The sequence below is a fragment of the Erithacus rubecula genome, assembly GCF_903797595.1.
Source record: "Erithacus rubecula genome assembly, chromosome: 29".
NCBI classification, from domain to species: Eukaryota; Metazoa; Chordata; class Aves; order Passeriformes; family Muscicapidae; genus Erithacus; species Erithacus rubecula.
This window is the reverse complement of record NC_136681.1, coordinates 251,306-273,323: the sequence shown is the minus strand read 5'-3', so window position 1 is coordinate 273,323 and position 22,018 is coordinate 251,306. Positions and strand designations below refer to the sequence as shown.

General features: G+C 52.3%; 3 protein-coding genes across 3 annotated transcripts in view; all 3 read left to right on the top strand.

The window, feature by feature from the left end:
- Positions 1–1,004, top strand: part of LOC306813496 (RNA/RNP complex-1-interacting phosphatase-like) — a gene marked incomplete at its 3' end in the record, with an annotated part of 8,927 nt that extends 7,923 nt beyond the window's left edge. Inside the window, exon 10 of the mRNA XM_079328966.1 lies at positions 995–1,004. Within this exon, the coding sequence (XP_079185092.1) occupies positions 995–1,004 (10 nt within the window). The remainder of the gene's footprint in view (positions 1–994) is intronic.
- Positions 1,005–1,335: 331 nt separating this feature from the next.
- LOC306813494 (RNA/RNP complex-1-interacting phosphatase-like) lies at positions 1,336–4,366 on the top strand (the record flags this gene model as incomplete). Its single annotated transcript, XM_079328960.1, has 6 exons — positions 1,336–1,432; positions 1,796–1,856; positions 2,097–2,143; positions 2,681–2,756; positions 3,187–3,291; positions 4,219–4,366. Coding segments are annotated over exons 1-6 (522 nt in total), but the record flags the coding sequence as incomplete, so codon positions are not given.
- A 1,376-nt stretch (positions 4,367–5,742) lies between these two features.
- Positions 5,743–20,847, top strand: STAMBP (STAM binding protein). Its single transcript, XM_079328928.1, is given in 11 exon segments — positions 5,743–5,798; positions 5,800–5,855; positions 8,965–9,187; positions 14,235–14,310; positions 15,224–15,319; positions 15,947–16,274; positions 16,713–16,837; positions 17,510–17,647; positions 19,266–19,378; positions 19,852–19,951; positions 20,347–20,847. Coding segments are annotated over 11 exon segments (1,353 nt in total). The 5' UTR covers positions 5,743–5,757; the 3' UTR covers positions 20,404–20,847.
- Positions 20,848–22,018: the final 1,171 nt, after the last annotated feature.

The following is a 22,018-nucleotide window of genomic DNA, read 5'->3' as shown; positions in this document are numbered from 1 at the left end:
CTCTTTGCTTGTTTTTTTCTTATTTTTTTTTCTTATGGTTACAGTTTTTCTTATTGTTTTCTTATTTTTCTTATTGTTTCTATTAATAAATTTTCTCTTTATACCATTTGAAATTAAGCCTGTTTTATTTCCTCCTAATCTTATCTCACAGCAGAAAAATTTCAAATTAGTGAACCAAAACCACCACAATGGTATCAGAAATTTGAATTTCATGGGTTATAAAATTTAAATGTAATTGATTGTTACTAATGGCTAGTGTGTATAACTATTAAAGTTTTTTTTTTTTTGTTTAGGTATGTTTATATTTTTCTTTTTAGGTATGATTATTTTTCTTTTAGTTATGTTTATCATTTATTCTTTATGGGCTCTCACAGAATAGATTTTTTTATTTTTGCAGGAATAGACTGTTTCCTCATAAAAATAAATTATTAAGTAAATTAATTCTTATTCTTATGATTCTTTTTATGGGAACTCCACAGATTAGCTTAGTTAGAATAACAAGGCCTAAACTATGCTTTATAAGTTGTTTTTTTTAATAAGATTTTATCAGTATGTGACACCTGGGAGGGGCTGGAATCCTCTGGCAGGGGGTGAGGAGAAAAAAAGAGCAAAGGCAGGAGAAATAATCCAGAATATTGGTACTCTGTCCAGGGAGTGAAACTTTTACAACTGTGTATTGTAACAGCCTAGCTGGGACTCAGTTTTTTCATGCAGAAAAAGCAAATTTTTTATTTACATAACTCATTTTATACAGTTTTACAGACTTTGTGTTGAGCTCTTATTGGCTGATTGTTTTCTTGCCCCTGACTCATTGGTTTAAAGATGTTTGTGTGTCTGTGCTAAAAGACTTTCTTTTAATCAGATGTTTTCTACTGATTTTTACATCTATGATTTTTACATCTTTCTACTGATTTTGATGGATTTTTTATTCAGTGGCACACTAGAATAGTTTTTGTGTTAAGTGGCTTTTCATTTCTAAGGTTCCTTTTGCAAGCTACTGCTAGCAGGGTTTACTTTATCTTATAAATATCTTTATACTTATTTATGTTTTATATTTAAAAATACCTTTCTTTAATTATATATATTTGTATTTTATATTATATATGTTTATATATATATGTTTGTATAATTATATATAATTAATATATATATATATGTTTATATAAGTTTATATAACTTACAAACTATGTAGCTGCTTTTTAGGGCTTGGTGGGAAAACTGATCTTCTCCTGAATTATTACCTGGAATTCTTTAATTAATAAGAAATTAGGTGCTTTTCTGGAGTTGATTGAGTTTTTTTTTCCTGTAGGAACTGCCACCCACCCTTCGTACTACAAGATCCTGACCATGGGCCACCAGATCCCAAACAGAAAAACCATCATGAGGTTCAAATACATTGTGAAAAAGTTTCTGACAGCCAACAAGGACAATGGTGAGTGTGGTGCTACCAGCAGGGATTTCTTTTCTTTCTCTTAACTGTGGGAATTTCAAGGCAATAAATTGCTTTTTTTCCTTTGATAATCCAGACCAGCTTGGACAGGGCTTGGAGCAGCCCTGGGTGGGTTTTAAGGTCCTTTCCAGCTAAACCATTGCAGGATTCTCTGATGATTTGAGCCTTAATTGAGTTTGATTGTGCAGATGAGCTGCCAGAATTAATGAGCTGATGAGCTGAGTGCTAATTAGGCCATGGTGATGTGTGGGGTTGTTTCTGGTCATTGTGTCACTGGTGGGGATTGATGCAGATTGGAGAGATTTGGGAGGAAAAGCAGCTGCATGTCCCCTGTGTGTGTTGCAGATAAACTGATTGGGGTGCACTGCACACATGGCTTGAACAGGACTGGGTACCTGGTCTGCAGGTGAGTTCTGGGGCAGCTGGGGGGGCACTGGTGTGATTTGTGTGATCTCAGACTTGCAAGGATTTACAGCTTTTGTTAAGGAATCTTTTCACCTCCAAATCCACCCAAAATACTGATCTTCCATTGGAGCACATGAATAAAGGGTTAAAATCCCCAGTCCTTTTATTTCTTGTTTGAATCATCACCAAACCCTCAGTGTTTTCATAATTAATTGTGTCATTAGATTTCTGCTCTGTGCAGGTACCTGATTGAGGTTGAAGGCATGGAGCCAAATGCTGCCATAGAATGTGAGTGTCCTGCTGCCATGGGGAGAGTTCAGGGAGGTTTGGGATGGCTCAGGGAGGGTTAAAACCCTTCTGGAATGTTTCAGTTATTCAGCAGCTCCAGGGGGTGACTTCTTGTGATGGTTTGTAAAGATTTCCTGAGATCCTTAGTTAAAAAAAAAAAGAAATCATAAACTAAAATTTCATCTTTTTTAAAGCTATTAGAAAACCCTCTTCTTTCCCTGTAACACAAAAATATTATAAATATAACTGTTCTGATTATAAATATAAGTAAACATTAGTGTTTAAAATAAACAAATGTTAAAATTACTAATTATTTTCTATGCATTTTAAGTAAATAAAGTGGTCTGAAGTATTATTTTTTTTATAATTTCTAGTAATAAATTTTTTTTTTTGGTACCATTTAAAATTAAACCTGCATTAGCTTCCTCCTAATCCTATCTAACAACAAAAATTCAAATTCATAAACCCAAACCACTACATTTATTAGTGTTTTTACCCAGTTACAAACTGAAACCAAACCACTCTGTCTCTCCCCAGTGTTCAACAAGTGTCGAGGGCATCCCATAGAAAGGACCAACTACATCCAGGATCTGCAGAAAAGAGCCCTGAAAAAGTGAGTCTGGGTGTTCCAGGAGTGAGGAGAGCTGCTGGGGAGGGGTGGAAGAACCTCAGGGGGGCTCCAGGAGGGTGTCAAACCCACAGAGGGCAGGGGTAGGTGGGATGTTGGGCAGAAATCCCCTCCCTGTGTGGGTGATGATGGGCTGGGATGGAATTCCCAGAAAATCTGTGGTTTCTCCATCACCAGAAGTGTCCAAGGTCAGCTTGGGCAGCCTGGGATAGGGGAAGGTGTCCCTGCCCATGCAGGGATGGGGCTGGGTGGGGTTTAAGGTCCTTCCAACCCAAACCATGCTGGGATTGGAACTGGATGGAAACACCCCAAACCCCTTTTCTGGGTGTGCAGGGCTTGGGTGTGAGAGAGCTGATGTGATCACTGGTTTTCCTGTGAAAACATCTGGATTTGTCTTTAAAATTCCCTTCAAAAGCAGCTGTGAAGGGAAGAGCTTGGGCTCAGATGTCTCCAGGAGCAAAGGCAGTGCCCCAGCCAAGCCCCAAAAGCAGCTGGTGAAGCCCCCCCTGGCAGTGCCCAGGTAGGTGTTTGCCCCTTCCCCTCAGCAAAAAACAAATCAAATCCTAAATAAAAGAAAAATCATAAACTAAAATTTCTTTTTTTGACTATTAGAAAACTCTCTTCTTTCCTTATGACACATAAAACATTATAAAGTAAATATAACTGTTCTAACTATAAATATAAGTAAACATTAGTGTTTAAAATAAATATTATATTATTATTACTAATTATTTTCTATACCTTTTCAGTAGGAAAAAAAAAGTAGTCTAAAGTATTATTCTAATTTTTTCCTTATAATTTCTAGTAATAAAGTTTCTCTTTGTACCATTTAAAGTTAAACCTGTACTGCCTTCCTTCTGACTCTATCTCACAACAAAATAATTTCAAATTGATAAACCAAAACCACTATATTTATTAATGTTTCTACCCACTTAGAAACTAAAACCAAAAGGAATAAAATTGGTATTTATGGACAAGATTCACCTTGGGCAGTGCAAGAGCCCAGCAGGGCTACACCCAAATCAAATCCGAGAGGGATCCTGGTTATGAGTTTTACATTTTAATAAGTTTTGGTTCATCTGCACCTTGTGGTTAATTGTCCAAACACAGCCCCAGGCTATGAAATCTCAGCCCCCTTCCCTGCCCCCCTCCCTTAGCCATTGTTTCTGCTTTTTGGGTGTCCTTGATTCTCCAGCTGGGAAGGGATTGTTTTGTCCAACCACCCTGTGAAGAGAATTCTGAAAAATATAAAAGCTAAAACCCAAGGCATCACCTTGGGGAGATGGAAAACATCCTGCTGAAAACCTCCTGTCAGAAATCAGCAGTGAACCTCTCTGGGTGTTCTCATTTTTCAGGCAGCAGGAAAAGGCTCTGGCTGCAGAGGAGCCCAGGGTGTTCCCAAGCGCCCAGTTTTTTTGGTGGTGCTGACTCCCAAATCTCCTTGCAGGAACCCTGGCAGCAAGAAGAAGAAGCAGTGGACTGGCCCCACAGCTCAGGAACAGCCCCAGGAGCTGGGACACAGGCCCTGGGCCAGGGGCAGCTGCAGCAGAGAAGCAGAGGCAGCAGAAGTGGAACCACCTGAGCAGAAGAAGCAGAGTCACCTGGAGCAGAATCACTTGGAGCAGAGGAAGAAGAAGAAGAAGTGGAATCACTTGGAGCAGAGGGAGCAGGATCACCTGGAGCAGGATCATCTGGAGCAGAGACAGCAGAATCACCTGGAGCAGAATCACCTGGAGCAGAGGAAGCAGAGGCAGCAGAATCACCTGGAGCAGAATCACTTGGAGCAGAGGAAGAAGAAGAAGTGGAATCACTTGGAGCAGAATCACTTGGAGCAGGATCACCTGGAGCAGAGGAACAAGAAGAAGAAGTGGAATCACTTGGAGCAGAATCACTTGGAGCAGGATCACCTGGAGCAGAATCACTTGGAGCAGGATCACCTGGAGCAGAGGAAGAAGAAGAAGAAGTGGAATCACTTGGAGCAGAATCACTTGGAGCAGGATCACCTGGAGCAGAGGAACAAGAAGAAGAAGTGGAATCACTTGGAGCAGAGGGAGCAGAATCACCTGGAGCAGAATCACCTGGAGCAGAGGAAGCAGAGGCAGCAGAATCACTTGGAGCAGAATCACTTGGAGCAGAGGAAGAAGAAGAAGAAGTGGAATCACCTGGAGCAGAGGGAGCAGAATCAACTGGAGCAGAATCACCTGGAGCAGAATCACCTGGAGCAGAGGAAGAAGAAGAAGAAGAAGAAGAAGCAGAATCCCTTGGAGCAGGATCACCTGGAGCAGAGGCAGCCCTGCAGCCTGGCCCCCAGGAACTGTTTCCTTCCCCCACCCTGCAAGAAGCAGCAGGAGGAGCTGCTGCCCCCCCCAGAGCCCCCAGGATCCCTCACCTGCCAGGAAACGGCACAGGAAGCACAGGGAGGGGGGGCAGGGAATGTCCTGACAGCTGGGAATGAGATCCAGGAGGGAAAAGCCTGCCGGGGCTGCAGGGAGCAGCTGTGCCTCACCCAGGAGCTGCCAGGCTGCTTTTTAATCTCTTTTCTCCCTACCACTGATGCTTTTACAAGGAATTTTTTAATCCGATGCTGATCCATGAGGGATGCCAGGAATTAAAATAAACCGACTCAACCAGAGCTGGAATAATCCTAAAGAAACATCCTCAGGCATCCCTAGAACCTTCAACAAAACGGGTTTTTGTTGATTTCCTCAAAGGCATAACAAGAAACAGAACTGGCTGTGTAAACACGAGGGTTTTTTCCCTCTTTTATACCCACTTTTGCTAAAGTAAATTTCCACGCTGTGCAAACTGCAGCCCGGGTGTGGAGCAGTCATTTCCCCCGCGGGGGGTTGGGCGCGTTTTTGGGGTGAGAACGGCCGGGTTTGGGTTTGGTGCTGCCCCTTTAAGAGCTGCCGCTGTGACGTCATGACGCGCTACGTCCCATTGAGGAAAGCGGGCGGAAGTAGGCGGTGTGTCGCTACATACCCGGATGTTGCGGCGGTTTCTGATTGGCTGCCGGAAGCGAGGCGGGGCGTGTGGGGGAGAACCCGGAAGTGCTGAGGGGCGAACGGCGGCGGCGCTCGGCAGGTCAGGGCCGGGCCGGGGGAATGGCGGGTCCCGGCTCTGCTGGGGGATCGCTCTGAGCATCGGGGCGGCTTCAGGCCTCTCAGAGACCAGCAGGGCTCCGGTTCCAGGGGTGTCGGGGCGGGCTGGAACCTTCCTGCCTGTGGGACCTGCCGTGGGTTTCCCCTCAGGGTACAGCGATTCCTTTGGGGGTTCCGCAAGACCCCCGGGTGTGGAGCGCGGGGCTTTGGTTGGGTTGTTCCCCTCTGGTTTTTCGGGACAAGATTTGGCAGAGCAGGGAGGTCTCACCTTCAGTTCCTTTTAGGGCTGTGGGAGCCGGGGAGGACTCGGATTTTGGGGAGGGGTTGCAGTTTGTGGGGAAGGTGATTTGGGCGCTTTATTTTGAGGGGTGCTGTGGGATTTTGGGGGGAATTCCAGGTGTGAGTGGAGTTTGTTCTCACAGGGGGAAGAGGATTGTGAGATTGGCAGGGATTATTTGGAGGGAGGGGCTCAGAGCTCTGCCTTGGGGGTGCCCAAAATAATCGTCTTTTTTCAATTTGCAAACGAAATTGGAGGTGATTAAAATGAGGAGGTAATAGAAAAATTGATTTTTTTCTTGGAAGGCTTTCAGGAAAGGTGTTCATAAAGCTGATCCCCACAGGGGTGAGGCCATTTTCACATATTCTGGGCAATTAGTGACATTTCACAGGGAGTTAAACCCTTCCCTTGGCCCAGGGAGGCTTTTCCAAGGAAAAACTACATTTGGTGGAGGAGGAGGAGACTTGTGGAGGATTTTTGGGCTCAGTGCCTCCACAAGGAATCCAGCAGCTCCTGTCTGTGGTGATTCCCACATGGATCAGGTCGTGGTGCATTCCTGGGGTGATGGGAGTGCCTCCCACAGCACGGGCAGAGAGGGATTTGGGCTGATCCTGTTGAGCCAGGATGAGTTTGGGGGGATCCTGTTCAGCCAGGAGGGATCCTGTGGGGTCAGGATGGATCCAGTAGGGTCAGGATGGATTTGGGATGGATCCTTGTAGGGTCAGGATGGATTTGGGATGGATCCTGTAGGGTCAGGATGGATTTGGGATGGAGCCTGTGGGGTCAGGATGGATTTGGGATGGATCCTGCTGGGTCAGGATGGATTTGGGATGGATCCTGTGGGGTCAGGATGGATTTGGGATGGATCCTGTAGGGTCAGGATGGATTTGGGATGGATCCTGCTGGGTCAGGATGGATTTGGGATGGATCCTGTAGGGCCAGGATGGATCCAGTAGGGTCAGGATGGATTTGGGATGGATCCTGTAGGGTCAGGATGGATTTGGGATGGATCTCTTTGGGCCAGGATGGATTTGGGATGGATCTCTTTGGGTCAGGATGGGTTTGGGATGGATCCTGCAGGGCCAGGATGGATTTGGGATGGATCCTGTAGGGTCAGGATGGATTTGGGATGGATCTCTTTGGGTCGGGATGGATTTGGGATGGATCCAGTAGGGTCAGGATGGATCCTGTAGGGTCAGGATGGATTTGGGATGGATCCTGTAGGGTCAGGATGGATTTGGGATGGAGCCTGTAGGGTCAGGATGGATTTGGGATGGATCCTGCAGGGCCAGGATGGATTTGGGATGGATCCTGCAGGGCCAGGATGGATTTGGGATGGATCTCTTTGGGTCAGGATGGGTTTGGGATGGATCCTGCAGGGCCAGGATGGATTAGTTGAGGTGGTGCTAGGGCATGGGTTGGACTCGATGATCTTAAAGGTCTTTTCCAACCTTGTGGTTCTGGGATTTCTGTGACTCTTTGATTCCATGATTTCCTTGATTGTGGCTCCATGATCCCGTGACTCTTGATCCTATGATTCCATGACTCTGATTCCATGATTTCCATGAGTGTAGTTCCATGATCCCGTGACTCTGTGATTGCATGATTTCCATGACTCTGTAATTCCATGATCCCATGATTTCTATGACTCTGTGACTCCATGATCCCCTGGCTCTGATTCCATGATTTCCATGAGTGTAATTCCATGATCCTGTGACTCTGTGATCCCATGATTTTCGTGACCTCCTGACTCTGTAATTCCATGATCTCATGATCCCGTGACTCTGTGATTGCATGATTTCCTTGACTCTGTAATCCCATGATTCCATTATTTCCAAAACTCTGTGACTCCATGACCCCCTGACTCTGTAATTCCATGATCCCGTGGTTTCCATGATCCTGTGACTCTGTGATCCCATGATTTCCATGACTTTGTGATTCCATGATCCCACAATTTCCATGACTGATTCCATGATTCCATGATTTCTGTGACTCCATGAACCCGTGACTTTATGATCCCATGATTTTCGTGACCCCCTGACTCTGTAATTCCATGATCCCATCATTTCCGTGATTCTGTGACTCCATGATTTCCATAACTCTGTAATTCCACGGTCCCATGACTCTGTGACCCCATGATCCCCTAACTCTGTGACTCCACGATCCCCCGACCCCGTTCCTTCCCCCCCCGACCCCGCTCCCCCGACCCAATTCCCCGCTGACCCTGCTGACCCCGTTCCCCATTCCCCCGTTCCCCATTCCCCGCTCCCCGTTCCCCATTCCCCGCTGACCCCGCTCCCCGTTCCCCGCTCCCCATTCCCCCGCTCCCCGTTCCCCATTCCCCCGCTCCCCATTCCCCCGCTCCCCGCTCCCCATTCCCCCGCTCCCCATTCCCCCGCTCCCCGCTCCCCATTCCCCCGTTCCCCGTTCCCCATTCCCCCGTTCCCCATTCCCCCGCTCCCCGCTCCCCATTCCCCCGCTCCCCATTCCCCCGCTCCCCGCTCCCCATTCCCCCGCTCCCCGCTCCCCATTCCCCCGCTCCCCATTCCCCCCGCTGTCCCGCCTCCCATTCGCCACCGTTCCCCGTTCACCCATTGCCCCCCCGCTCCCACGTTCCCCCATTCCACCGCTCCCCCGTTCCCATTCCCCGCCCTCGCGCTCCCCGTTCCCCATTCCCCCGCGCCCCGTTCCCCGTTCCCCATTCCCCCGCTCCCCGTTCCCGGTTCCCCGCTGACCCCGCTCCCCGTTCCCCGCTCCCCGTTCCCCATTCCCCCGCTCCCCGTTCCCGGTTCCCCGCTGACCCCGCTCCCCGCAGCGCCGCCCATGTGTGTCAGCATGCCGGGCCGCGGCAGCGCGGGCCTGGCTCCGGAGGAGCGCGTGCGGCGGCTGATCCAGGCGGGCAGCAGCGTGGAGGTGAGCGAGGACATCCCCCCGCGGCGCTACTTCCGCTCGGGCGTGGAGATGCTGCGCATGGCCACGGTCTACTGCGAGGAGGGCAACCTGGAGCACGCCTTCATCCTCTACAACAAGTACATCACGTGAGTGGGGCTGCGGGGCGCCAGACAGAGATGGAGAGCTCCAGCTCTGCCTTCCTCAGGGACCTGGGCTGCCACAGCTCTGACTTCCTGAGGGACTTGGGGTGCCACAGCTCTGTCTTCCTCAGGGACCTGGGCTGCCACAGCTCTGCCTTCCTCAAGGACTTGGAGAGCTCCAGCTCTGCCTTCCTGAGGGACTTGGGATGCCACAGCTCTGCCTTCCTCAGGGACTTGGAGAGCTCCAGCTCTGCCTTCCTCAGGGACTTGGGGTGCCACAGCTCTGGCTTCCTCAGGGACTTGGGCTGCCACAGCTCTGCGTTCCTGAGGGATTTGGGGTGCCACAGCTGGTGGGACTAGCCAGGAGATGTGGGGAAGGTGAGACACAAAGCCTGAGATGCAGCTCAGACTGACCAGGACATGTGGGACAGGTGAGACACAAAGCCACAAATGCAGCTCAGACTGACCAGGAGATATGGGACAGGTGTGAGGCACAAAGCCTCAGATGCAGCTCAGACTGACCAGGAGATGTGGGAAAGGTGAGGCACAAAGCCACAAATGCAACTCTGACTGAGCAGGAAATGTGGAAAGGTGTGAGGCACAAAGCCACAGATGCAGCTCAGACTGACCAGGAGATGTGGGACAGGTGAGGCACAAAGCCACAGATGCAGCTGAAACAGAGCAGGACACTTGGGAAAGATGAAGCACAAAGCAACAGATACAGGTTGCTTGTGTGAGTTTTCAGAATCCACAATCCCAGAAAAATTTGTAGGTCATCCAGTGCAACCTCCTGCCCAGGCAGGGTCACCTGGTGACACAGAGACAGGTCAGGTGAGTTTGGAATGTCTGCAGAGAGAGAAGCTCCAGCTGTTCCAGGGCTCTGCCTCCCTCCATGGAAAGAATTTCTTCCTCATGTTGAGGTTGAACTTCTTGTGGTTTAATTTATGGCCCTCACTCATGTCCTGTCACTGGACACCAATAGAAGGAGTCTGGCAGCATCCTCTGGCAGCCTTTTGGGATATTGGTATTATGGGAATGAAACTCCCTTGGGAACCAGGCTGATCTTGGGTTGCTCTGCCCCTCTGGAGACTCCTGCCAGCAGCAGAGAGATTTTATCAACCTGTAGGTCAAAGTTTGCAGGTGTTTCATCACCTCAGCTGGCCTCAGTTTTTCTCTGGCTTGGCTGTGACATTCTAGGGCTGGGCAGGGATCTGTGATCAGGGACTTTTGTATCTGGATCTACCTAAAGGATCAAGGCTGGGTTGTGGTGTCTCTGCTAACCCACCTTCAGGGGAGAAGTCAGTTTGTTCTGATCCTGTTTTATTCTGATCCTTTTACTCTGAGTCTGTTTTACTCTGAGCCTGTTCCACTCTTTACTCTGAGGTTACTGCAGCTGTCCACAGCAGGGAGTTCCTCCTTTGGGACCAGGGAGCACTCAGGGATTTATTTTACACCTCAGCAACAAAACCCAGCCCTGTCAAACACAGCTGTGTGCCTGTGGGTGTTTAAAGGGATGAAAACTCTGATCCCAACCCTGCAGTGTCCTTTTCCTGTAGGGTTTTTCCCCTAAATCTGTGCCTCCTGCTCCTACCCAGTGCCACTGGTGTGATCTGTGCTGTGCCCACTCTCCCCACTCACTCAAAACAGGATTGGCATCTCCGTGGGCATTTTCCCTCCCTGCCCCTGTGTGCAGGGTTGCTGCCCCTTAAACCCAACACATTTTTCTCTGATTAGCTTTCCTCCCCACCTCACACTTCCTGAGCTTTTATGGGCATGGTGGTGAGGGCCTGGGAGGCTGCAGGGGGAGCTGGGAAGTGTAAAACCTTTGGGAAGGGTTCCAGGAGGGTTACGCAGCTGGGCCCGAAGAAGAAACTTTTTAACTAAACAAATGAGCTGGAGGCTGGTTCATTGTAGCAGCCAGAGGTGCTGGGTTGTGTTCCCAGCAGCTTTCAGATGATTCTCCTGGAATTTCTTGCCTGGCTGCTGGGCTGCCAGGAGGGTGCCAAACCTGACCCCTGACCAATGTGAGCTCCTGCCCTGGATTGTCCAAAGAAAGGAACTTGATGCCACTGTCATTTCTTCCAGGGAAGATGGAGTCTGGAGCTTGAGCAAAGGTTTGATGATTTCTAGATCCAGAGAGCAGGAGGAGGCATTGGCAATTCACTGGAGCCTCTCATGGATTTGCTCTGCTCTCCCTTTCCTGGGAATAGGGCCAGGCTGGGAGAGCTGGGGGTGTTCAGCCTGGAAGAGAAAATGCTCTGGGGACACCTGAGAGTCCCTTCTGCTGCCTAAAGAGGGGTCAGAAAAAGGAGAGAGAGGGACTTTCTGCACAGGCAGAGAGTGTCTGGCCAAGGGGGGATGGGATAGATGGAATATTGGGAAGGAATTCTTCCCTGTGAGGGTGGGGAGGGAATTCCCAGAGCAGCTGTGGCTGCCCCTGGATCCCTGGAAGTGTCCCAGGCCAGGTTGGAGCACCCTGGCACAGTGGGAGCTGTCCCTGCCATGGCACTGGATGAGCTTTGAGGTCCCTTCAACCCAAACCATTCCATGATTCTGTAACTATCTCCAGGATTTTTAACACTTGTCACCTTGCAAGTCTTTCCTTGTCTGTCATCCTGAGCAGCTTCCCCTGCCTGGATCTGAGTGGGTGTTTTCCTTGAATCACCAGCAGGAACACTTGGCTTAGTTTGGTAAAGCCAAACAAGAAGGAAAAAAGTAACAAGGCACAAGTTTTCTGTAATATTTGGGCTCCTTAATTTGCTTGAATCAGCTCCAGGAACTCGTGGGGGTGTCACAGGGCCTCCAGAGCCACTGCCTTGGCCTGGACACCAGAGCTGGGCTTAAAAATAGTCCTGGCTGTGGCTGCTGGCTGCCAAACAGCTGCTGCTTGCTGAGCTCAGGAGCAGGCAGAGGTTTGAACCAGCCAAAACTCCTGGCCCTGGGAGGTTTTGGTCTTGCCAGACCTCAGCAGGGCTGTGCATAGGAAACATGAGGAGTTCCAGCCCTTCCTCTGTCCCATCCCAGCCACTGCAGCTCCTGCCCAGAGTTTTCCTGTGTCCCATCCCAGCCACTGCAGCTCCTGTCCTGGAGTTTTCCTCTGCCCCATCCCAGCCACTGCAGCTCCTGCCCTGGAGTTTTCCTGTGTCCCATCCCAGCCACTGCAGCTCCTGCCCTGGAGTTTTCCTGTGTCCCATCCCAGCCACTGCAGCTCCTGCCCAGAGTTTTCCTGTGTCCCATCCCAGCCACTGCAGCTCCTGCCCAGAGTTTTCCTGTGCCCCATCTCTGTCACTGCAGCTCCTGCCCAGAGTTTTCCTGTGCCCCATCTCTGTCACTGCAGCTCCTGCCCAGAGTTTTCCTGTGCCCCATCTCTGCCACTGCAGCTCCTGCCCAGAGTTTTCCTCTGCCCCATCTCTGTCACTGCAGCTCCTGCCCTGGAGTTTTCCTGTGCCCCATCTCTGTCACTGCAGCTCCTGCCCTGGAGTTTTCCTCTGCCTGCCTGAACCCTCCTCTCACCCTGTTGCCCACTTTTCCCCCCACTTCCTGACTTGTGGAAAGCCAGCTGTCTCTGCTGGTTTTTCCATCCTGCCCAGGCCAGCATCTGCTCTTAATCCTTCCTAATTAATCCCTTCCATTTTAATCTACAAGCTGCTGGCAGTGCTCAGGGCCTTGTTGTGTCTCCTCAGCACAGTGACCTACTTCACACCCCAGCTGGGAGCAGGGACCTCACTGGGGCTCTGGGAGGGAGCCATGGCCTCTGCTGATCCTGCATCCTCACCAGGAGCACTCAGGGAGGCAAAAAGTCCTTCCTTGTCCCTGAGGGCTTGGAGCAGCTGGCTTTGTTTACTGCACACTCAGAGGTTTCTGAGTTTCTGTGCCCCCTGAGTTTTTCCTGCTTGGCTTTACTTGATTGGTTTGTTCTGTTCTCTGTGGCACTGTTATTCTCTCTGTGGCACTCTATTCCCTTCCCCTTCTCCTTCCTCTTTTTCCCTGTGCCTGGCAGGAGGCTGGAACCTCCTCCTGTGGGTGCTGAAGCAGGAAGGAGGGCAGGGATTTGGGGTTATGCCCAAAGCTTTGTGGATCCCAGAGCCAGCAAAGCTCTGCTCACAGGAAGGGTCTGGTTAAGCTCACCCTGAGCACTCTGTCCCTGCTGGGGACTTGGTCACAAATTAACTCAAGGTATCTCCAGCCTGGGGAGCCTCAGAGAGCTGAGCCAGAGTGAACTGCCCCTTGTTTGTGGGATTTTCTCCTTTTAGTGCTTGTAGAACTCTGTGGAAGGATCTCATTGTGGCATTCCAGCACTTAAAGGAGGCTTCTGAAAAAGAGAAGAGGGACTTTGACCTGGGCAGTGACAGGACAAGGGGAACAGCAGAGCTATAGATTGGATGTTAGAAAGAAATTCTTCCCTGTGAGGGTGGGGAGGCACAGGGTGCCCAGAGCAGCTGTGGCTGCCCCTGGATCCCTGGAAGTGTCCCAGGCCAGGCTGGAGGGGGCTGGGAGCAGCTGGGATGGTGCTGAGCTCAGTCTTGATTTCCCTCCTGCCTGGAAAACCTGGGGTGCTCTGGCTGCAGAGCCCAAAAGCTCCTGGTGCAGCAGGGGCCGTTGGCAACTTGCTTCTTGCTTTTAGCTCACCTGCAAGTTTTCCCTGGCCAAGGTGTGAGTTCATTTCCCCTGCTGCACAAACTCTGTCCCTCTGCAGAAGTACAGGGAGCTGAGTCAGCTGAGTCCTTGAGCTCAGGTGGAATCCTGGGATGCTCCCAGGTGTGGGCAGGTGCCCAAGCACCTCCCTGAGTCACCTCAGTGCCCTTGGTGGTTTAGCCCAGGTTATTAATGGTTCTCTTCAAAACAGAGGAGTTTATCCCTGAGGATCACCTCCAGAGGCCAGGTGGAAGGAAAACCTGTGCGAGGCTCCCTTGGGTGAGATCTGAGTGCCATGCAGAGCTCCAGGGGCTGTTATGGGATGGGAGGTTCCTTCAGACAGACAGACTGCCCTAAGAGGGATCCCCCCCAACACCAGTGAGTGATTTTTGCTGCAGCTCCTGCCCTGTTTTTGCAGGCTCTTCATCGAGAAGCTGCCGCAGCACCGCGATTACAAAAGCGCCGTCATTCCTGAGAAGAGGGAGACAGTCAAAGTAAGTGGGGACAGTGCCAGGTCTGGAATGGGAATGTGGCCAAGATCCTGGGCTCTCATAGCTCTGGCATGAGTGAGCCACACAAATGCTGAAAAGCCTTGGCTTGGCCAGGCAGTTCTGACCCCTTGGGAGTTCAGTTCTGGGCCCTCCACTCCAGTAAATCCATTGTGGAGCTGGAGCGTGTCCAGGGAAGGGAATGGAGCTGGGGAAGGAGCTGGAGCCCCAGGAGCAGCTGAGGGAGCTGGGAGAAAAAGAGGCTCAGGAGGGACCTTGTGGCTCTGCACAACTCCCTGACAGGAGGGGACAGCCAGGGGGGTCAGGCTCTGCTCCAGGGAACAGGGACAGGACAAGGGGAAGCAGTCTCACATTGCATCAGGGGAGCCTTAAGCTGAATACTGGGAAATTCCTTCCCCAAAAGCATTGTCCAGTCCTGACTTCCACCATTCCTGGAAGTGTTTCAAAACACCTGGGGACATGGATTAGTGGTGGGCATGGCAGCACTGGGGGAATGGTTGAACTCGATGATCTTGGGGGTATTTTCCAACCTAAACAATTCCACAATTCTCCAGGTTATGGTTTGGAGATTTCTTATCCCATTGCACTTGCACTGGACTGGCAGTGGTGTCCAGTTTACCACCTGTTGAGCACTGAGGTGTCCTTTCTTCCCCATTCAACTCCATGCTTTTTAAAGAATATGTGGTCCATGCTGGATGTCCCTAGCAGTGACTTTCCAGGGAAATCCTTGGAGATCCCTCCCAGCCACAAGAAGCTGCAGCTCCTCTGCTCAGTGCTGTCCAGAAGAGGAAAGGACAGCACTGCCTGAGCTCTTGCTCAGTGATTTTGGTGGTGGTTTTTGTGCTCTCCAGCTGCTGGGGTTTTGTTTCCCAGGCTGATGCTGTGTTTCCTCCCCCAGAAACTGAAGGAAGTAGCCTTTCCCCGAGCTGAAGAGCTCAAGGAGGAGCTGCTAAAGAGGTACGCCAAGGACTATGCTAAGTACAAGGAGCAGGAGGTGAGTGACAGGAGACTGGAGGCCTGTGCTCCCCAGGAGCCCCTCAGCCTCTCAGGGTTTGGAAGTTCCAGGGCTCCCTGGGTGCTTGGGAATGTCCAGTCTGGGTGGCCCCAACTTTTTCCAGGCTTGTCCCCTGCTGTCACTGCAGGTGACTCTGTCAGAGGCATCCCTGCCTCTTCTCCCTGTGCATCCCGAGCCAGCCTGGGCTGGGGCTGCTGGCTTGGGTTGTTCTGTCTGTCCCAACACCACATCCAGGTCTTACAGTCCAGAAACTCAGCATGGGCAAGGATCTGGGATTCTGTGGGCAAAGCAGTCACCTCTGCAGTCGGTATAGCTCAGGACAAGTGTGACTTTAGAGACAGGATAGAGGGAGATGAACCTGGGATTGTGATTCCATGGAAGAGGGAGGGTAAAGCAGTGGTTTTCCCACCCTTGGTCCAGCTGGCTCTGAAGCTGAAGTTTCTTTGCAGAAAATGCTGTTTGCTGGTGATCATTTGTAGCCTGGGAATGGTGGGGATCTGCAGAGGCTTCATGTTCTGCTCTGGGCTGGTGTCCCCCTGTCCCTGAGCATGTTCCTCCTTGGAGCAGGAGGAAGAAGAGTAATTTGCACCCCCTTTGGCTTTGCAGCAGCAGCTGGAGGAGGAGAAGACTCGGGTAGCCCTGATGAAGCAGCAGCAGGCAGAGCAGGAGCAGTTCCACGCCTTCGAGGAGATGATCCGGCGGCAGGAGCTGGAGAAGGAGCGCCTGAGGATAGCACAGGAGTTTGGGAAGCCAGAGCCAGAGTCTGTGGATGGACCCCTCATCCCTGGCGTGGAAAAGCCCCCAACAGATCTAATCCCAAAGGTTCCAGTCTCTCCAGTTCACCCAGCAAGTCCATCAGTGGGGACTGTCCCGTCCAAACCTCCTGTTGTGGACAGATCTTTGAAGCCCAGTGCTTTGGGGAGCACAGAGAACAGTTAGTACCTCTTGGAGCATCCCTTCTCCCCTGCTGGGGCTGAGCCAAGCACAGCCACTTTCTCTGGGAGCCTCTTGGAATGACCTGACCATGGCTCCATCCCTCCTGGGTGTTTGCTGTCCCAGGTCACTGGGTGTTGTCTGGGCTGGGGGGAGCTGTCTCCTCTTCTGAATGTGCCCTCCCTGCTTTTCCAGCCCAGACTCTCTGTTCCAGGGTCTGCAGCCTGTTTGTCTTTCCTCCATTCAAGTACTTGCTGGAGATTGGGATTTAACTCCTGGTTGGGCTCATTGAATCCTCCTCCTGACCAAATTCCACTAAAAAATACTGATTCCAGCATGTCCAATGGCTGGGTCTTGCCCAGCAACACATCCTGCTTTAAATAACATTTTCTGAGGGTGTGTGGTTGAATTCCTGACTGTGCTGCCCTCCTCCCCACAGATGCAGGTGTGGATGTCCTTCGCCAGGTGATTGTCCCCAGGGAGCTGTGCCACAAGTTCCTGCAGCTGGCTGATGCCAACACAGCACGGGGCGTGGAGACCTGTGGGATCCTCTGTGGGAAGCTGGTGAGGAAACAGCCCCCATGGGGACCCCAAAAGTGCTACAAGGACTGCTTGTCACAGTGCCACAGCTTTGGAAGTGGCTCAAGGATTCTGAGTTTTGGCCTGGAGTTGTTCAGTGTGGTGTCAGGAATGATGTGCCTCTCCCTTTCCTTGTTTTGAGGTTAGGGTTTCCCCACCCTGAATCTCCACTCAGCTTCTTCTCTCTCCTTGGTGACATTCCTGGTGGCAGGCAGCTCCAGGCACTTGTCCTTTGGGTGGCCCAGCTGGTGGCCCTCACACAGGAGGACACTGTTCTCCCCAGCCTTTGCGTGCCCAGGTTTTGTTGGCAGCTCCAGCACATCTGCCCTGAGTCACTCCCACAAGTTTGCTTTGAAGCAAAGTTGTTTGATGTAGCAACTTTCTGCAGTCCAGCTGCTTGCAGACACTGGGGATGGTTTAGGGATGAGGCATCATCCCCTTCTGAGTGTAGAGTGGGTTTGGGGGGTGTCCAGGACTTCTCTGAGCTCCTGTGGGTGCTCTGCACAGCAGGGAGAATGAAAGGGGAAGAAAATCCTGCAACTCCTGGAGCTGCACCTGCAGATGGGTGTTGGATACATCCATGGGCTTGTTCCAAGGCTTAGGAAATTCCCTGATGTCTGGGGGGTTTCAGCCTCCTGTGCTGCCACTGCCTTGCAGATGAGGAATGAGTTCACCATCACCCACGTCATCGTGCCCAAGCAGCTGGGAGGCCCCGACTCCTGCACCACAGAGAACGAGGAGGAGCTCTTCCTCATCCAGGACCAGCATGGCCTTGTCACCCTGGGCTGGATCCATGTGAGTCTCCTTGCCCTGGCACTTCCCTGGCCTCCAGCCCCAAGGGGAAGGGCTGCTGGAGGAGAAGGTACTGGAGGAGATAGCAGGGAATGGGCAGCAGCCTCTGGTTGGGTTTCTCTCTCTGGTACAGTCTCCTTCACTACTCTGATGGAGAAATCCAGGCCTGGTTAATATTTGGGTCTCTTCCCAAGCCTGCTTAATATTTGGGTCTCTTCCTAAGTCTAGTTAATGTTTAGGTCCCTTCCTAAAGCATCAAGCCCTTTGACAGGGAGAGAGGAAAGGTTTAGATGAGATATTGGGAAGAAACTCTGTGAGGGTGGGGAGACCCTGGCACAGGGTGCCCAGGGATGCTGTGGCAGCTCCTGGATCCCTGGCAGTGCCCCAGGCCAGGCTGGATGGGGCTGGGAGCAGCTGGGACAGTGGGAGGTGTCCCTGGCATGGCAGGGGTGGCTGGGTGGGCTTTAAGGTCCCTCCCAACCCAGCCCATTCTGGGATTCTCTGGAAGTAGATCTCATGTTTCCTCCAGCTAAAAGCCAACTCTGTTGGTTCTGTGGGGGCACCCCAAGCTCCTTTCCTAGAGGGACACATCTCCCACACAGTAGCCTGTGCTGTGAGCTGTGAGCTGTGCCAGCTGCAGGCTCCTCCCCAGCTGCCAGTGTCCCCAGGGAGCCTTTGGCACTTGGATCCCTGCCAAGCAAAGCTGAGTAATCTCTCGAAAGCAGCAGCTGCCTGAGGGCTTGGGCAGGGAAATGCTGCTGCTCTGAGTGCCTGCTCCAGGGCCACCTCTGCAGTGACAGCCCTGCCTCATTCAGGGACCCCTGCAATTCCTTTGCTGGTCTTGGCAAAAAAAAAACCCAAAAACAAGCAGCAAAAGGAGTGAGGGCTCTGAGCAGGAGTTGAGGTGTGAAACAGGGCTGTGAGCAGGAGCTGGGTGAGGTGGTGCCTGTCAGGGGTTCCATCCCTCCATGGAATGTGATATCCAGCATGGAATGTGATATCCTGGAGTGCTGTGGCACCGTGGGATGTGCTGAGCCCCTGGAGCTGCACTTCAGGAGCAGGAGGAATGTGTGAAGTGCCCTGGGAGGACGTTGTTGTGGCTTCAAGGTGTGATTTTTCATGGGATGTGGCAGGAATGTGGAGCTCCTTTGGTAGGTAACTCCACATGGAGAACAGGAGCACATGTTTTAGGACAATCAAAAAAAAAACCAAAACCAGAGGGGCTACAAGAGAGCTGGAAGGGACTTAGGACAAGGGCAGGGAGTGTGATAGGAGCAGGGGGAATGGCTTCCCACTGCCAGAGGCAGGGTTAGATGGGATATTGGCAAGGAATTCTTCCCTGTGAGGTTGGAAAAGGGCTGGGATGGAATTCCCAGGGAAGCTGTAGCTGCCCCTGCATCCCAGAGCTTGGATGGGAGCTGTGACAGTGGGAGGTGTCCCTGCCCCTGGCAGAGGTGGCACTGGATGAGCTTTAAGGTCCCTCCAACCCAAACCATGCCACAATTCCACCCCAGGTGTGTCCCCTTTGCCCTGCAAGGAGCTGTCTCTCCTCTGCCACTGGCAGATCCCTGTGAGGACTGTCCTGGCATGCTGTAACTGCTGTCCCCTGTCCCTGCTGCAGACCCACCCCACCCAGACAGCCTTCCTGTCCAGCGTGGACCTGCACACCCACTGCTCCTACCAGATGATGCTGCCAGAGTCCATTGCCATCGTGTGCTCCCCCAAGTACCAGGAGTGAGTATGGGACCCAGGAGTGAGTGTGCATTCCAGGAGTGAGTGTGCATTCCAGGAGTGAGTGTGGAGCCTTTCAGGAGTGAGTGTGGAGCCTTTCAGGAGTGAGTGTGCCTTCCAGGAGTGTGTGTGGAGCCTTCCAGGAGTGAGTGTGCCTTCCAGGAGTGTGGGCTGGGGAGGCTTTTCCCTCTGCCTGGGCTGTCAGCCACACCCTTCCCCTCTCAGATTCCGGGCCTGGGGCTGGAGTGTCACAGTGTGGCTGGACAGCTCCTGTGAGCTGTTTGCAGGGCAGTGTTTGGGCAGGGACTGCCCAGCCCTGACAGGAGGTTCAGAGCTGGAGAGAGGAGTTTCCCAGGAACTGGGGTGTCCCTCAGCCCCAGTCTCTGCTCCTGCTGGAGCTGAATGGCCCCAGAGGTGTCCCTGGGGATGTGGCTGGGCCTGCAGAGGCTCACAGAGCTGCTGTTCCTCTGTTCCAGGACAGGGTTTTTCAAGCTGACAGAGCATGGCCTGGAGGAGATCTCATCCTGCAGGCAGAAGGGGTTCCACCCACACCCCAAAGACCCCCCTCTCTTCACGGTGAGTTCTGTGGGGGCTGTGGGGAGGGGAGTTGCTGTGTTGTGCCCTGAATTAAATCCACATTGAGGTGCTGGGCTGGGACCAGGAGGCTCAGCCTGGCAGGAGCTGCTCTCCAATTCCCAGAGTGGAGGTGCAGGAGCTTCCCAAGGTTTTCCAGGTGCTGGGGATGTGATGCAGAGCTGCTGCCTGCAGCCCAGGGCTGTTTGAGGGGGGAATTGTGTTTGGGGCCTGCCATGTGCAGGGCAGGACCAGCAGTTGGGGTGATCCAGGGAGCTGCATCCAAGGGCTGTGCTGGGAAAGCACTGGCTGCAGGTTGTGTCAGGAGGTAGAGGAGACTCACCTGAGCTGGGGGAATATCTGAATAACCCCCTGTCCCCTGTTCTGCTCTCTTCCAGACCTGCAATCACGTGTCAATAGTGGAGAGAGACGTGGTGCTGATGGACCTTCGATAAGCCTCTTGCCTGTCCCTCCACACAGCCACCCACCCTCCCTTAGGCCCAGGGAATCGGTTTTGTTCTCCTGTAGCAGATGATTTCCATGTAGTGATCCCTCCCTCCCTCCCACTCCGTGGTGGAATTGGATCCCTGCCCTCTGCAGGAGCCCCTGAACCTCAGTGCCTGGCGTGGGGCTGCCAGGGGCTCCAGGTGTGGGGAGAAGGCAGCTGGGAGCTCAGAGACAGAACCAACACTAAAGCAGTTGTTTAACTCTAATCCAAGCCTTGAGTGGCCTCCTGGGGAGGTTCCCTGTGACTTGCTGCAACCCTGAGGTGTGGAAATCTCTTCAAGTGCTCTTGGGACTTGCCCAGTTTAACCCATGTCCTGTTTTGTCCCTCATTCTGTGCTGCTGTGTCTCAGCACAGCTTCCAGGAGCAGATAAATCTTTCCTATGGTTTAAAATTCAGCCTTGCTGACCTCTCTGACCCCCACAGGAGCTCAGTGCTGCTTCCCAGTGTGTCTGCCCAGGAAGGGAAGATGCCCAACCTCCTTTGGGATCCCTCTTTCACCATTTCAAGCTGAAGATCCCTGGATGTGGCCCTGCTTTGCATCCCAGCAGCATTTAGGGATGTCTGGGCACTTCATCCCTTTTCCTGCCTGGGGGATGCCCTGGTGTCACCCTGGGGGAGCTGGGTGCCACTGCCACTCCAAGATGGGATTTCCAGCAGCTCTGGCCACTTCCATGCTCCCAGATCCCTGATTGTCTCTGCACATCCCAGAGCAGCTGGAAGCCCGTCCTTGCCAAATCCCAGCACTCGGTGACGTCGCTGTTGTGCAGGACCCTCCTGGAGGTGCTTTAGTCGGGTGCCAAGCCCAGATTTTCCTTCCCCCACCCTCGGGAGGGAGGGAGGGAGCAGGATTGCAGGGTGGGAGGCAACTCCACATCCCCACACCCCGCAGCAGGCTGGGATGGCCAGCACATGGCAGGGGCAGGGGCTGGAGCTGCCTCCCCACCTGGCAAACATCGTGTGGTGAGCTTGTACAGCCAGCACCCCATGGCTTCCACACATGGATGGGATTATCCAGCCCAGCCTCCTGTGCCCCTCCTCTCCTTTGAGCTCTCTCTGTGGGGTGGGGTCTGCCTCGGGGGTGGGGGGCATCCCTTTCTTTGGGGGGTGCCGTCTTTGCGTGACAAGTGCTGCTCCCGGCTTTTCATTTTTGGGAACAGGCTGGCCCCGGGGGTGGGAGGGGAGCAAGGGGCTTTGGGGCATCTCTGGGAACTCGTTTTCAGCCCTAATTGATTTAAGCCGTGCTGGAGAGGGAGGGATGTGCAGTTTCCATGTAGGATTGTTCATCCCGCAGCTCTGCACAGCTCCTCACCCCCAGGGCTCCCCTGGAGCGCAGTGTGGGGACACAGAGTGGAAAATCACATCTTGCAAAGCAGCAATTCCTTCAGATCCGTGGGGAACATCCCAAGGGATTCATCCCAGCAGGTCTCAGCTGTGAGCTGGCTCCAGGAGAGGAGCAGGTGGCACAGCACCACTGTGGTGGTGTCCCAGTGACTGATAAACCTTCCCCGGGAATTTTCCACCTTCCTTGGAGGAGGGAGTTCCTCAGGTCAGGACCCAGCTGC